Below are 14,409 nucleotides of genomic sequence, written 5' to 3'. Positions count from 1 at the left end.
CCTGCTCCCTACAATACTTCGACATCATCACTCACCACTGCTGGAGGAGGAGGAGGACCTGCTCCCTACAATACTTCGACATCATCACTCACCACTGCTGGAGGAGGAGGAGGACCTGCTCCCTACAATACTTCGACATCATCACTCACCACTGCTGGAGGAGGAGGAGGACCTGCTCCCTACAGTATTTCGACACCATCACTCACCACTGCTGGAGGAGGAGGAGGACCTGCTCCCTACAATACTTCGACATCATCACTCACCACTGCTGGAGGAGGAGGAGGAGGAGGACCTGCTCCCTACAGTATTTCGACACCATCACTCACCACTGCTGGAGGAGGAGGAGGACCTGCTCCCTACAGTATTTCGACACCATCACTCACCACTGCTGGAGGAGGAGGAGGACCTGCTCCCTACAGTATTTCGACACCATCACTCACCACTGCTGGAGGAGGAGGAGGACCTGCTCCCTACAGTATTTCGACACCATCACTCACCACTGCTGGAGGAGGAGGAGGACCTGCTCCCTACAATACTTCGACATCATCACTCACCACTGCTGGAGGAGGAGGAGGACCTGCTCCCTACAGTATTTCGACACCATCACTCACCACTGCTGGAGGAGGAGGAGGACCTGCTCCCTACAGTATTTCGACACCATCACTCACCACTGCTGGAGGAGGAGGAGGAGAAGGAGGAGGAGGAGGACCTGCTCCCTACAATACTTCGACATCATCACTCACCACTGCTGGAGGAGGAGGAGGACCTGCTCCCTACAATACTTCGACATCATCACTCACCACTGCTGGAGGAGGAGGAGGACCTGCTCCCTACAATACTTCGACATCATCACTCACCACTGCTGGAGGAGGAGGAGGAGGACCTGCTCCCTACAGTATTTCGACACCATCACTCACCACTGCTGGAGGAGGAGGAGGACCTGCTCCCTACAGTATTTCGACACCATCACTCACCACTGCTGGAGGAGGAGGAGGACCTGCTCCCTACAGTATTTCGACACCATCACTCACCACTGCTGGAGGAGGAGGAGGAGGAGGAGGAGAAGGAGGAGGAGGAGGAGGAGGAGGAGGAGGAGGAGGAGGAGGAGGAGGAGGAGGAGGAGGAGGAGGAGGACCTGCTCCCTACAATACTTCGACATCATCACTCACCACTGCTGGAGGAGGAGGAGGACCTGCTCCCTACAATACTTCGACATCATCACTCACCACTGCTGGAGGAGGAGGAGGAGGAGGACCTGCTCCCTACAGTATTTCGACACCATCACTCACCACTGCTGGAGGAGGAGGAGGACCTGCTCCCTACAATACTTCGACATCATCACTCACCACTGCTGGAGGAGGAGGAGGACCTGCTCCCTACAATACTTCGACATCATCACTCACCACTGCTGGAGGAGGAGGAGGACCTGCTCCCTACAATACTTCGACATCATCACTCACCACTGCTGGAGGAGGAGGAGGACCTGCTCCCTACAGTATTTCGACACCATCACTCACCACTGCTGGAGGAGGAGGAGGAGGACCTGCTCCCTACAGTATTTCGACACCATCACTCACCACTGCTGGAGGAGGAGGAGGAGGACCTGCTCCCTACAGTATTTCGACACCATCACTCACCACTGCTGGAGGAGGAGGAGGACCTGCTCCCTACAGTATTTCGACACCATCACTCACCACTGTTAGAAGAGGAGGAGGAGGAGGAGGAGGAGGAGGAGGAGGACCTGCTCCCTACGGTACTTCTATAACACCCCCTCACCTCCGGTGGAGGAGGACCTACCCGCTATAGTACTCCGACAACACCACTCACCTCCACTGGTGGTGGAGGAGAAGGAGGAAGAGTAGGAGGACCTGCCTCCTACAATACTTCGACATCACTCACCTCCGCTGAAAGAGGAGGAGGAAGAGGAGGAGGAGGAGGAACTGCCTCCTGAATTACTTCGTCAACGCCACTCACCTCCGCTGGAGGACTTGCTCGTACTTCGAGAACACCATCCTCTTTTTCACCTTCCTCAGTGCACGTTTCCACTTGCCGTTCATTGGTGAGGGATGTTCACGGTGATGGCATTCAGTCGTGGCTTCGAATCATCGCTGGTCTTTTGAGGATATCGCTGTCTCTCTCTCTCACACACACACAGACAGACGGAAAGACACTTGGGGCTCTTGAGGAAGGCTCCGTGGTCCAGCACACTAGATTAGCACCGAGAGGAGGAGGACGAAATGTTCGTTGTTGTCGTCGATAACCCGTAGCTCACGGATTCTCACAAGAGGGGGGGTGTGTGGGTGGGTTCAACACGCTCGCTCGAAGGTCACTTTTGGGTCAGCGAGGGGGGACGAGGGGCGGCGGGCGCGGGGCCCACGTATCGATCACGGTGTCCGTAATAAACAAAGTTATCGACAGATTGAAGAAAGGTCACTTTAGGCCATTGTGATTCGTAATGACGTGGTTCTATGTTTTTTTAAAAAAAGGTCACTTTGGGCAAGGTAGGAGAGAATGGAACTTGTGTGTGTGTGCCAGGATACCACTGCACATTGTCACGCACTTAATGAGCATGGAGTCTCCAGTACCCTGGTGCAGATGCCACACTCTCAAACACCATCGTACTATTAGTTGCTGCTGCTGTAGGGATGATAAAGGAGGACTGTAAGTATCTCCTGAAGTATCTGAGATATCTATCACCAAGGTGGTATACACACAAACACACACACACACACACACACAAAAGGCGGAACCACAGAGGAAGGGGAGGGGAGGGGATAATTAAACTGTAGCTATTATGAAGGGAGGAGGACGGGAGGTGTGTGTGTGTGTGTGTGTGTGTGTGTGTGTGTGTGTGTGTGTGTGTGTGTGTGTGTGTGTGTGTGTGTGTGTGTGTTCCCCTACGGCAACCCCCTGCAGTGTGTGGGGTGTGGGGTGTGGAGTTCGCCCTACCACACACACACACACACACAAACACACTGGTCCCCTCCGTCGGAACACAACCCCCCCCCCCCCCCCCCCCGGGGGGAAAGGGACTGGTTCCTATCCGTCCCACGGCCGGGGACAGAGGTGACTGGGCTTGTCCATCATACCACGGCCGGGGACAGGGAGGAGAGAGAGGAAGACGACTGGTTTCTACCCGTCCCATCTAACGCCCTGGGACGTGCGTGTGACGGAAGGGCCAGGAAGGGCGCACTAGGCCACTGACCTTCACGAGAGAGAGAGAGAGAGAGAGAGAGAGAGAGAGAGAGAGAGAGAGAGAGAGAGAGAGAGAGAGAGAGAGTCTTCCGTAGAATAACAGAAAACAACAAAAATTGTCGTGATATCGATACGGATTCTCTCCCCTCCCCCCCCTTATACAGCACCACCCTCATTCCCTCAACCCCCGACCTAATTGCACGCAGCGGCGTCGCCCAGCACTGTCTTGACCCTGGTGGGGGGGGGGGTCTGGTACCCCTACCTGTCTACCAACACGAGCACCAGTCAATACCCAAGAAACGTTCCCGTTAAATGAAGAAAATTCAGAAGCGGGTGTTCGCTTTCCAAAATGAATACAGAACTCGTGCACCGTCGGGGTACAATGGTTGATAAGCTACACGTCTGACCTGGTGTGTGTGTGTATATATATATATATATATATATATATATATATATATATATATATATATATATATATATATATATATATATATATATACACACGATAGGGGAGATAAACAGTTTATAAAGCAGCGAAGGACGGGGTGAGGTAGAGAAGGGAGTGAATGGGGAGGAAACATCAAGGAGGGAAGGCAGGGGGAGCTGGGTCGACTGTGGGGCAGTAGGGTGGTTGCGAAGGAGGAGGAGGAGGAGGAGAAGGAGGAGGAGGAGAAGGAGGAGAAGGAAGAGAAGGAGGAGGAAGAGAAGGAGGAGGATGAGGAGGAGGAAGATGAGGAGGAGGAGGAGGAGGACGGGGTCAGAAATCGTGTGAGAGACGCGTTACCAGAAGCCACAAATATTACGTCCGGGTCGGTTGGGTGGCCCGGTCGAACGGTAGGCTTCAGCATTTTTTGTCTTCCATCCACGGGACGACAACACAATGGCCTCCCTCTATCTGCTAACGACACGGTGACCAAGTCTACCCCTTCCCCTCCCTCGATTCCTTCCCCTCCCTCAATCCCTACCCGCCCCGTTGCAACCACAGTGACAGCGATAAGATCCCGATACACACTGAAGATAAGGAATGCCACGATAAGAAAGATATGTGAATTTTAAAACGACAATCGAGATACATACATACACACACACATATATGGTGGAGTCACGCAAGGGCTTGGACACACAAGGGAAAAAGATAGCAAGAGATATACTCCAGATACAAGGGACCCACACAGATAAAAGCCAACCATAAACTTCACGGTAAAACCCGTATGAATAATGAGACAACTCATACCATCCAGTGTGAGATGACAAAGATCCTTCCAAGGGACTCCAGAGATATATGAGATGCGGACGAAAGGAACACAGAGAAGCCTGGGCTCTATGGGGCTACAGGTGTAATGAAGATACGCTGAGATTTCGCTGATACACTGATAAGGACGTAACCCAGGTCGAGGACAGGTGATGAAGCAACGAACTCTCCCCTCCACCCCAAAAAAATGATAAGCGGTTCATGCAAATGATGAGGACCCGCCCACACGAGCGACGGAAGTCCAGATGGACGATAGAGATTGACGTGGTTGATATGGGCCTTCGTTCAGCGGATTTAGGGCCAACACGGACGACAGGGGAAACCCCACGTTGAAAACAGGAACCTAAATTGATAAAAAAAAAAATGAGTGGAACTCGGCATGACGAACAGAAGCGCAGGCAGAGGTTAAACACAGAAAGACAGACCCCTCTTCTGGCGATCGCGTGGATGGACGAGGACCTACAATGGTGATATCAATGATCCTACACACGACTGGGGGGGTCTATACTGAAGACTCTGGTAACTAGTTGCACAGAGGATACAGGCCTACAGTGATGACCTGGTGATGTGAAGCTATCTCAAATCCACACGCACCTCTGCCTAATCTTAGCGGCCCTATGGTGCCTGTGTGGCTCTCAATCACTCGCGTGGCCCTTCGTCAACCATCTCTGTCATCCAAGTGGGGGGCCGCCCCCTCCCTGTCATCCGTGTGGCCCTCTGTCACCCGTGTGGCTCCACCTGTCACCCGTCTCCGTCGCCCTTTATGGCCCTCTTTCATCCAAGGGACCCAATCCGTGTCTGTCTCTCTATTTCCACGTGAAACCATTGTCTGCCAGCGGCTCAATCGGCTTTGCACGAACATCTATCTCTTATCCATTTTTGGGGAACCCCATCATGTCTGTGGGTGGATGGAGAAAGAGCGAGAGGAGACAGAAGACAAGAACCACAGTGGGGAAATGAGAGAGAGAGAGAGAGGTTCCTACTGATAATTGAAGTCTCGGCATATACGATTCGATTCTACAGATCACATGTTCCAAGACTGATTAACGTGGAATGCTTCATAGGGTCATATGGCGTCACATAAGCCCACAAAGGGGATTAAAATCTTTGGAGAAACCTTGTGTCATGGAACATATGGAGGATCATCCCTCATACCTAAAATTCTGAACCTTTGTATCAACACAAGTACCTAAAAATCTGAGCATCTGGATGAACACAGGTACGTAAATTTCTAAACGTCTGGATGAACACAAGTACCTAAACTTCTCAACTTCCGGATGAACACAAGTACCTAAAATTCTCAACGTCTGGATGAACACAAGTACCTAAAATCTTGAACACCTAAACGAAAACGGGTGTTATGACCCGACCTTATGGCATCGCCTCTTCCAGACACTTAGATCTAAATGCTGAATATGAGATGACTAGCCTGATGAGCATGTTTAGTTCCACTCCTGTATCAAAAAGAAAGAAAGAAAGAAGGAAAGAAAGAAGGAAGGAAAGGAATCTATTCAGTTTTTTCTTGGTCTTGGAATAAAATAATGGGAGGCGAAATTCCACATGGATCACTCCTCGTAGCCTTGCGTGGGATGTCAATACCTCGTTGGTCTGGAGGGCTTGCGTGTGGGTTATTGTAATGTCTGTGGTTAGGGTCCGTCTGGGGGTTAAGAAAGGTCACGCGGAGTACTCTAGGGAGGATGAGGAGGAGAAGGAGGCGAGGAGGAGGAGGAGGAGGAGGAGGAGGAGGAGGTGTGTGTGTGTGTGTGTGTCAAGTGAGATGGTACTGGGAGGCGAAGGAGGCGAGGAGGAGAAGGCGAAGGAGGAGGAGGAGGAGGAGAGGTGTGTGTGTGTGTATGTGTCAAGTGAGACGGTACTGGGGTCATGTTGGGGGGAAGGTGTCAACAGTGACTGCATGGGGAGGTTCAGTGCCCCCTTTTCCCCCCGGTCGTGTGTGTGTGTGTGTGACTGACTGGGGTCACTCAACGTGATGGCTTCCCTTATCGCCTAAGACATCGCCTCAGAATCTGTTACCGCGTACTGCCCTTCATTCGCTGCCGTCTGGTCCTTTGGACTACGCCTCTGCAACACTCTCGCTGGTGAACTGAAATCTCGTTAACCTTATCTCTCTCTCTCTTATCTCTTATCTCTCTCTTATCTCTTATCTCTTAATTGTTGTGGAGGTTTTTATAGGAGAGCCAGACATCACTCGGGGGGTTATGTGGTTTAGGGATATCGGCCATGTTCCGATATCATGGGATCCATTAGCGTCGCTGTGGAGCAGATAACACCAACGATGATCAGCCGATCGGGCTGTGACCGCCTGTGAACTACACGGGGTGCTGTGACCTCCTGCGAACTACACTGGGTGCTGTGACCTCCTGTGAACTACACTGGTTTATCCTAGATCATCGCGTTCTTAAGGTAGACAGATATATGTGTGTGTGTGTGTGTGTGTGTGTGTGTGTGTGTGTGTGTGTGTGTGTGTGTAAGGGGGGGGTTCAAAAATGGCTAAGGGGAGTTAAGGGAGTCACGGTAAGGGTATCAGTTTATGGGCCTCTCTGGATAATAGGAGCATAAGGGACATGAGACAGCCCTGCTCCTCCACTTGGCAAGGGTCAGTGTGTAGCCCAGAGATCTCTGACACACAGATGGACATACGATCCTGCGTCGCTGATCCACGAAACACATGAACTAAATCACCACCATCACTATACACACTCGTGTTCTCTCCCTCCCTCCATCCCTCCCTCCCTCACTCCCTCTATCACTACACTACCCTCACAGCCTCTCTCTCTCTCTCTCTCTCTCTCTCTCTCTCTCTCTCTCTCTCTCTCTCTCTCCCTCCTCTCCCCTTCCATACCCACCATCCTCTTCCATCCTGACTCCTGCCACTCCTCCCTCTCTCCTCCTCCCACTTCCTGCACCACGTCACTGCAGGCCGGTCGGGGGCTGGCGTTGGCTCTGCCATCGACCCGCCAACCTACAAACTCCACACAACATAGGACGTGGGGGAAAAAAAAAGGAAAGACAATGAAAAAAAAAATTTCCCTTTTGAAGCTTCATAAGGATAATAGAATTGCGCGCCATTATACCAGTCGCTTTTACAGAAATAACTCGATGGTGGCGCGTCCATCCGTCTCTCCTGGCGTGTGTGTGTGTGTGTGTGTGGGTGTGTGCGCGAGCGCGCGCCACGAACCGAACATCTGTTCCTGGTAAGGCCACACTGATCCTGTGTCCCAGAAGTGGCGCTCATAGAAAACTGCTGATGTCAATAGTCGGGGCGTTGTCACACACACACACACACACACACACACACACACACACACACACACACACCTTCCAGCTGCGTCAGCAAACACACCTGCGAGTCACGTCACCCCACACACATCTGCTGGCCAACTCAACACAAACACCTGCTGGCCCACGTCACCACACGCACACGACTTCTGGCCAACTCAACACAAACACCTGCTGGCCCACGTCACCACACGCACACGACTGCTGGCCAACTCAACACAAACACCTGCTGGCTACGTCAGCATACACACATCTGCTGGCCAACTCAACACGAACACCTGCTGGCCCACGTCACCTCACACACACGACTGCTGGCCAAGTCAACACACACAAACACCTGCAGGCCCACGTCACCCTACACACGTGACTGCTGGCCAACTCAACACAAACACCTGCTGGCCCACGTCACCACACACAGACGACTGCTGGCCAACTCAACATGAACACCTGCTGGCTACGTCAGCACACACACACACACACACACACACACACACACCTGCTGAAAACACTTCACCACACTCGTAAGTGACCACGAGTACGACTGCCCTGCTAACTGTAGCAGGTCATCTCTCACCGGTGTTGACACACACCTGTCATCCCGACGGAGACCGTCACACCTGCGCCTGACAGATGATGATGACGACCAGCGCACACCTGTATACAACACAAATCACACGTGGATTGCCTCAGCCTTAATGAAAATCTCTCGCGGCAAGCCCGCCGGTCCCATACCATGCTATAGCACCACTGGACCCACAGACTGCTATGTGATGCGTGTAATGCTATGTGACGAGGAGGATGCTATATGTGGATAGCAGGAGAGTCGATGAGATAAAAACCCGAAGAGGTTGACATAACAGGATATCTGGCTTACTAGGGAAGTATGGGAACAGGCAAAGTAACAAGAAAGAATAAAAAAAAGGCATTACCTCGTTGATAAATGAATTATACAAATGGATGAATGAATTAAGAGGGGAGCCACGCCCCTCCTATAGCACTGCAGGAGGCGAGTCGAGCGCATCTTCTCCATTTACTGATGATAACAGACCGACGATGAAATACTGACTCAATGACAACAGAAAAATCCCACTAGGTCTTCGCTATATCGTGTCGTTATCAGATAAGACGAGAGTGGAGATCCATGTGGATAAAAACAGGGGCCCTGATGTGTAGCAGAAGGGCAAGATAAGGATAATACAGCAAAGAAAAAACCAAGTGACCACCCCTTCATGGGCAGACGGGGAAACGAAAATGTCGGAAATTAATATTCGGATATCTAGAAATTCTCTCTCTCTCTCTCTCTCTCTCTCTCTCTCTCTCTCTCTCTCTCTCTCTCTCTCTCTCTATATATATATATATATATATATATATATATAAGCTCTGAAAGTTCATACAAAACACACACACACAAAAAAAAAAATTTTGACACAAAGTTGATGATGAACTGGAGAATGGAAAGAGCCATCTGGAAATAAACGGAGGGTCAAATCGTATGCAAATGAGGGGTCGCACGGACGCACCCGAGGAACGCCGGGCGACACAGGAAGCCACTGGCTATACACCAACTCGACAGGTAAATTGAAAGAAGGTAATCCTATATGTATATATAACTGGAAAGAGAAAGAAACAAAAAAAGAGAGCAATATAGGAACTCCCCTGGAATTCAGTTCACTCCACGAAGAAATCAAAGTCTTTCGAAGTCCCACGGATCCCCCCCTGAACAGACCCCGGCTGAACTACTGAAATATATATATGAAACCCGGAAACTAACAGCAGGATTATCGACCTATTGATGATTCTTCCCTGACGTCATTCGCTTCGTAGAGAACCATGGCGCCCGCTTGGTTGGCTTAGGGAGGAGCAGGGTGGGGGCAGTGGTGTTGGCAGACGGCCTTGCATTACAAGGTTGGTAGAGGCAAGTGTTGGCAGACGACCTCGCCTCACAGAGCTGGTAGAGGCAAGCGTAGGGCAGACGGCCTTACATCACTTGGTTGAATGAGGCAAGTGTTGGTGGACGGCCTCGCATCCTTCACTTCAAAGCGACGTTGGGCCTGATCTACACACATGAGTCAACTGCTTGTAAACATCACTCAAATAGAAAAAAAAGACGAAACAAAAAGACAAGAAAGACACTTATCAATGAAAACAATTGGCCCAGCATTTGACTGATGCATTTTGATAATTACAATGATAAAAGGGAATGAGGCGAAATCACAGGAGACGACCCATTAACCCGGCACATTTGACTTGTATTTCTTTTTTGCTAATACACCATTTCAAAATGTTGTGGAAAATAATGCAATCCCAGAAAGATCGTCCCACTTGACTACGCTGTATCAAAAGGCTTGATTTCATAATTGAACAATCTGTACTCCTAGATACCCACCTTCCCCAACAAACATGACATAGATTAAACACTGTAATGGCTCGACACACATTAAACAACCGCCTTCTCAAGTCCAGCCTTAATTTCCGCCCTAACAGATACACAACCATGTGAAACTTCACCCCCAGGAATGTACGAGTGACACTTTCTTCTCTGTGTTCCAGATACACGACCGTTTGAAACCGCACTCCCCAGGTATGTACGAGAGACACTTTCTACTGTACCCAACCATTTGAAACCGCACTTTCCAGGAATGTACCAGTGACACTTTCTTCTCTGTGTTCCATATACACAACCATCTGAAACTGCACTACCCAGGAATGTACGAGTGACACTTTCTTCTCTGTGTTCCAGATACACAACCATTTGAAATCCCACTCCCCAGGTATGTACGAGTGACACTTTCTTCTCTGTGTTCCAGATACACAACCATTTGAAACCGCACCCCCCAGGTGTGCACGAATGACACTTTCTTCTCTCTGTTCCAGATACACAACCATTTGAAACCGCACCCCCCCAGGTGTGCACGAATGACACTTTCTTCTCTGTGTTCCAGATACACAACCATTTGAAACCTCACTCCCTAGGAATGTACGAGTGACACTTTCTTCTCTGTGTTCCAAATACACAACATTTGAAACCGCACTCCCCAGGTATGTACGAGAGACAATTTCTTCTCTGCGTTCGGGACGCCACTCACCTCTACGACAGATACAGATAAAGCGTATTAAAGCACCAGTCATGTCCCAAAACTCTCCTCCAGCACTAGAAGACTCATCGTCTCACATCCTGGCTTGTGGTCCCGTCCGGTGGACGTGGCCACCTTCCCGAGTGCTGCGGGAGTGCTATAGAAGGCGGTCACACAACAGTCAACAACCTCAGATTCTACGGTCCGCGTCGATTGGTGAACTTCAGAAGAGCTGGTGCGGGATCACTCCGGGTGCCTTGAACTGGCATAAACACACACACACACACACACACACACACACACACACACACACACACACACACACACACAGACACCACAGACATCCTCAAACTTGCTGTTAATTCCCGAGGCGAAAGCTTGGCACATTCGTGAAGTAAGATACTACACCGCAATTACCACAGCGGCTCAGTGTGAGGATGGCTACTCATTAAGTTGGCCTGGGTCGCCGTGATGCACAAACGAGCAGGAAAATTGGACTCGGCGGAGAAAATGGGAAGATAAGAAAGCGGGAAGGGAACCTTAAGGAAATGGGAGGCTAAGGAGTTAGAAAACGGAATACCAAGACACATGAAAGAAAATAGGAAAAGAGAGAGAAGAAAAAAAAAGAAAGGGGGGACGTTTAGAAGCGTGAGAGCCACAGAAAATGGAAGGCTAAAAATTGCGAATGAAGTCACATAATATGGGATGCTCAAGAAGCGAGAAGGAAACCACAGAAAATGAGAAACCGCGAAGTAAGTCACGGAAAATGGGGCGTATATGTGCGCGAGGGTAGCCACAGGAAATGGGAAGATAAGAAAAACGCAGGAAACCACAGGGGTAAAAAAAAAAAGAAGAAAATATGAGTCTAGGACGCGCGGAAGGACGCCAAAAAGAAAACGGAAATCCGCAGAAAATGGGCAGCAAATAAACACAAAAGACGGGGAGGGGGGGGGGGGGGAAATGAGACACAAAATATTACAAAACATCTGAGCAACACGCGCGGGAAGAATTATTTCGTTTTAAGTTTCCCTTCGTCACGGCTTCTCCTCCGTTGTCCCCCCCAAGACGGCCTGTTCGCCACACAGACGCATGGGGGGACGGGGTGAGCCGAGAGAAGCCTTGGTGCCAATGCTGTATCGCCCATTATTTTCTCTTTTCTTTTCTTCCGGAGAGAAAACGCGCGGGATAAACAATGCTTGATGACTACGAAAAAAATATGTTGCTTATTTGGATCATCTTTGGAGGAATCAGTCAGTGTCCGCCAGTTCCGGGGGTGTATCGAGGAAGGACTTTTCGTTAGCCGAGGGAAGGACTTTCGTTAACCGAGGCAAAGACTTTCGTTAACTGAGGCAAAGACTTTCGTTAACCGAGGCAAAGACTTTCGTTAACCGAGGCAAAGACTTTCGTTAACCGAGGCAAGGACTTTCGTTAACCGAGGCAAGGACTTTCGTTGACTGAGGCAAAGACTTTCGTTAACCGAGGCAAAGACTTTCGTTAACCGAGGCAAAGGCCTTTCGTTAACCGAGGCAAAGACTTTCGTTAACCGAGGCAAAGACTTTCGTTAACCGAGGCAAAGACTTTCGTTAACCGAGGCCCAAAAAGGAGAGTTACAGACAGACAGACAAACAGTCACTCCGACGGTTCTGAAGTTGATGAGGTCAGGGGGGTTGTATATCAAGGTCAAAACCCAGGGTTCAGGACAGGTACCGAACGTGTGTATGGCGTACGTCGTGGAGACGTCGGGTCTGAGGGAGGGGGGGTGTGAGGGGGAGGAGGGGTGGGCGGGGTGGGGGGGGTCAGGTCGTGTTTGGGTGGGTGGGTGGGTGGGTCAGGAAGGCCAGGTCATTGGTCAGGAGGCAGGAGAGAGGATTCAGGTAGGATGTGGGATCAAAGACGGTTGACGGATCATCACTCGAGAACCCGTACAGAATCTGGATTATGATAAAGAGAGAGAGAGGAGGGGGGTGTTGGGCAGGGGGGAGGGGCAGGAGGAGGGCGCGGGAGGGGCAGGAGGAAGGGGGAGGGGCAGGAGGAAGGGGGAGGGGCAGGAGGACATCAACGAGACGCGTCATGCTTGGACAGAAGACGACGCCCCCCGCCCCCATCATCAGTCAATGGGCGTGGGCGTCTCCGGACGCAGCTGAAACCCCCTTCCCCCCCAACGCCCTAACCCGACTAAGGAGTTTTTGGACAAGGTCTATACACACAGGATGATCTGTCCTCCTTCTTCCCATCCCTCCACCTCCTCCTCCTTTACCTCCAACACCAATATCAACACAGCACATGACCACCCATCGCACAGAGTGACACAGACACCTCTCTCTCCCCCCCTCGCTGGAGGAAGGGGCCAGGCGTGGTTAAACATCGACCACCCGATAAATATAGCCGTGGACACTGCTCTGTCGCTGGACAAGAGGTGATAAAAAGGACCTTACCGCCGTTGACGGGAATATAATACCGTCCACAGAATCAAATAGACCTAACTTGCGACGGTCTCCAGCGATCACAGTAACCAGTCATATATATATATATATATATATATATATATATATATATATATATATATATATATGTATATATATATATATATATATATATATATATATATATATATATATATATATATATCCTCCCTCCCTCCCAAGGCTTCTATCATTAGTATGGGTCATACATATATCTATATTTGGTCTGAATACGACATGGATGTGAAAATGGGCTTTTAGAGAGAGAGAGAGAGAGAGAGAGAGAGAGAGAGAGAGAGAGAGAGAGAGAGAGAGAGAGAGAGAGAGAGAGAGGTAGTGGTAGTAATAGGAACCCGAGCAGAAAACTTTGCAATCGGTTTCCCTCAGAGAAAGTTTGAGAGCTGGTCTGTGATTGACTTCTCTATCGGCTTAAACGCTAAACTCATTACGCTCCCCCCCCCCCCCCTACAGCCAGAATATATATATATATATATATATTTATATATATATATATATATATTCCAACACTCAGTACAATCTATTTCCTAAACAGGACAAAGCTGTTAATACATTGGACCAGCCAGTAAAAATACGAATCAAAAACACATGTTTTCCTCAAATGGACCTTATGGTAATGGTATTCATATATGCAAAATCATAACGAACGATCATATATATATATATATATATATATATATATATATATATATATATATATATATATATATATATATATATATATAAATGTCCAACACCTCTGACACTTCAATCACTTCAGTGCCTGAATCATTTCGTGTTCTGTGCGAGCAAGGAGTTCTTGCCTTGGTCGATATATATATATATATATATGTGTTTATCACCACCGGGGCCAGGAATTCTTAGTTATTTTCAAAATCCTGTTGTTCTCTGTTCTCGAAATTTTGTAGCACAGGGGGGTGGTGAGCTGTGGAGGAGGTGGGTTGGCTGGTTGGTTGGTTCCGACGGAACATGTCTCAAACGCACACGCATCCGGTAGCATTTTGTTAAACGTTTGGTCACACACACACACACATGAGAGAAAAAGAGAGACGAGAGAGAGAGAGAGAGAGAGTCATCAAGTTCTCCCCTCCTCCTCCCTCTCTCTCTCTCT

The 14,409-nt window shown here is 49.6% G+C and overlaps 1 protein-coding gene across 24 annotated transcripts in view; it reads right to left on the bottom strand.

The window, feature by feature from the left end:
* Positions 1-14,409, bottom strand: part of Ih (hyperpolarization activated cyclic nucleotide gated potassium channel Ih) — a 543,812-nt gene that overhangs the window by 236,927 nt on the left and 292,476 nt on the right. Inside the window, exon 1 of one of the 24 annotated variants that reach the window (XM_071692382.1) lies at positions 1,975-2,678. The exons of the other annotated variants lie outside the window; for them this stretch is intronic. Within the exon in view, the coding sequence (XP_071548483.1) occupies positions 1,975-2,057 (83 nt within the window). The 5' untranslated portion in view covers positions 2,058-2,678. Of the gene's footprint in view, positions 1-1,974; positions 2,679-14,409 lie in introns of those variants that run through there. 24 annotated transcript variants of the gene reach the window in all.

The sequence above is a fragment of the Panulirus ornatus genome, chromosome 53 (assembly GCF_036320965.1).
Source record: "Panulirus ornatus isolate Po-2019 chromosome 53, ASM3632096v1, whole genome shotgun sequence".
Classification (NCBI taxonomy): domain Eukaryota; kingdom Metazoa; phylum Arthropoda; class Malacostraca; order Decapoda; family Palinuridae; genus Panulirus; species Panulirus ornatus.
This window is presented reverse-complemented; position numbering and strand designations above follow the sequence as displayed.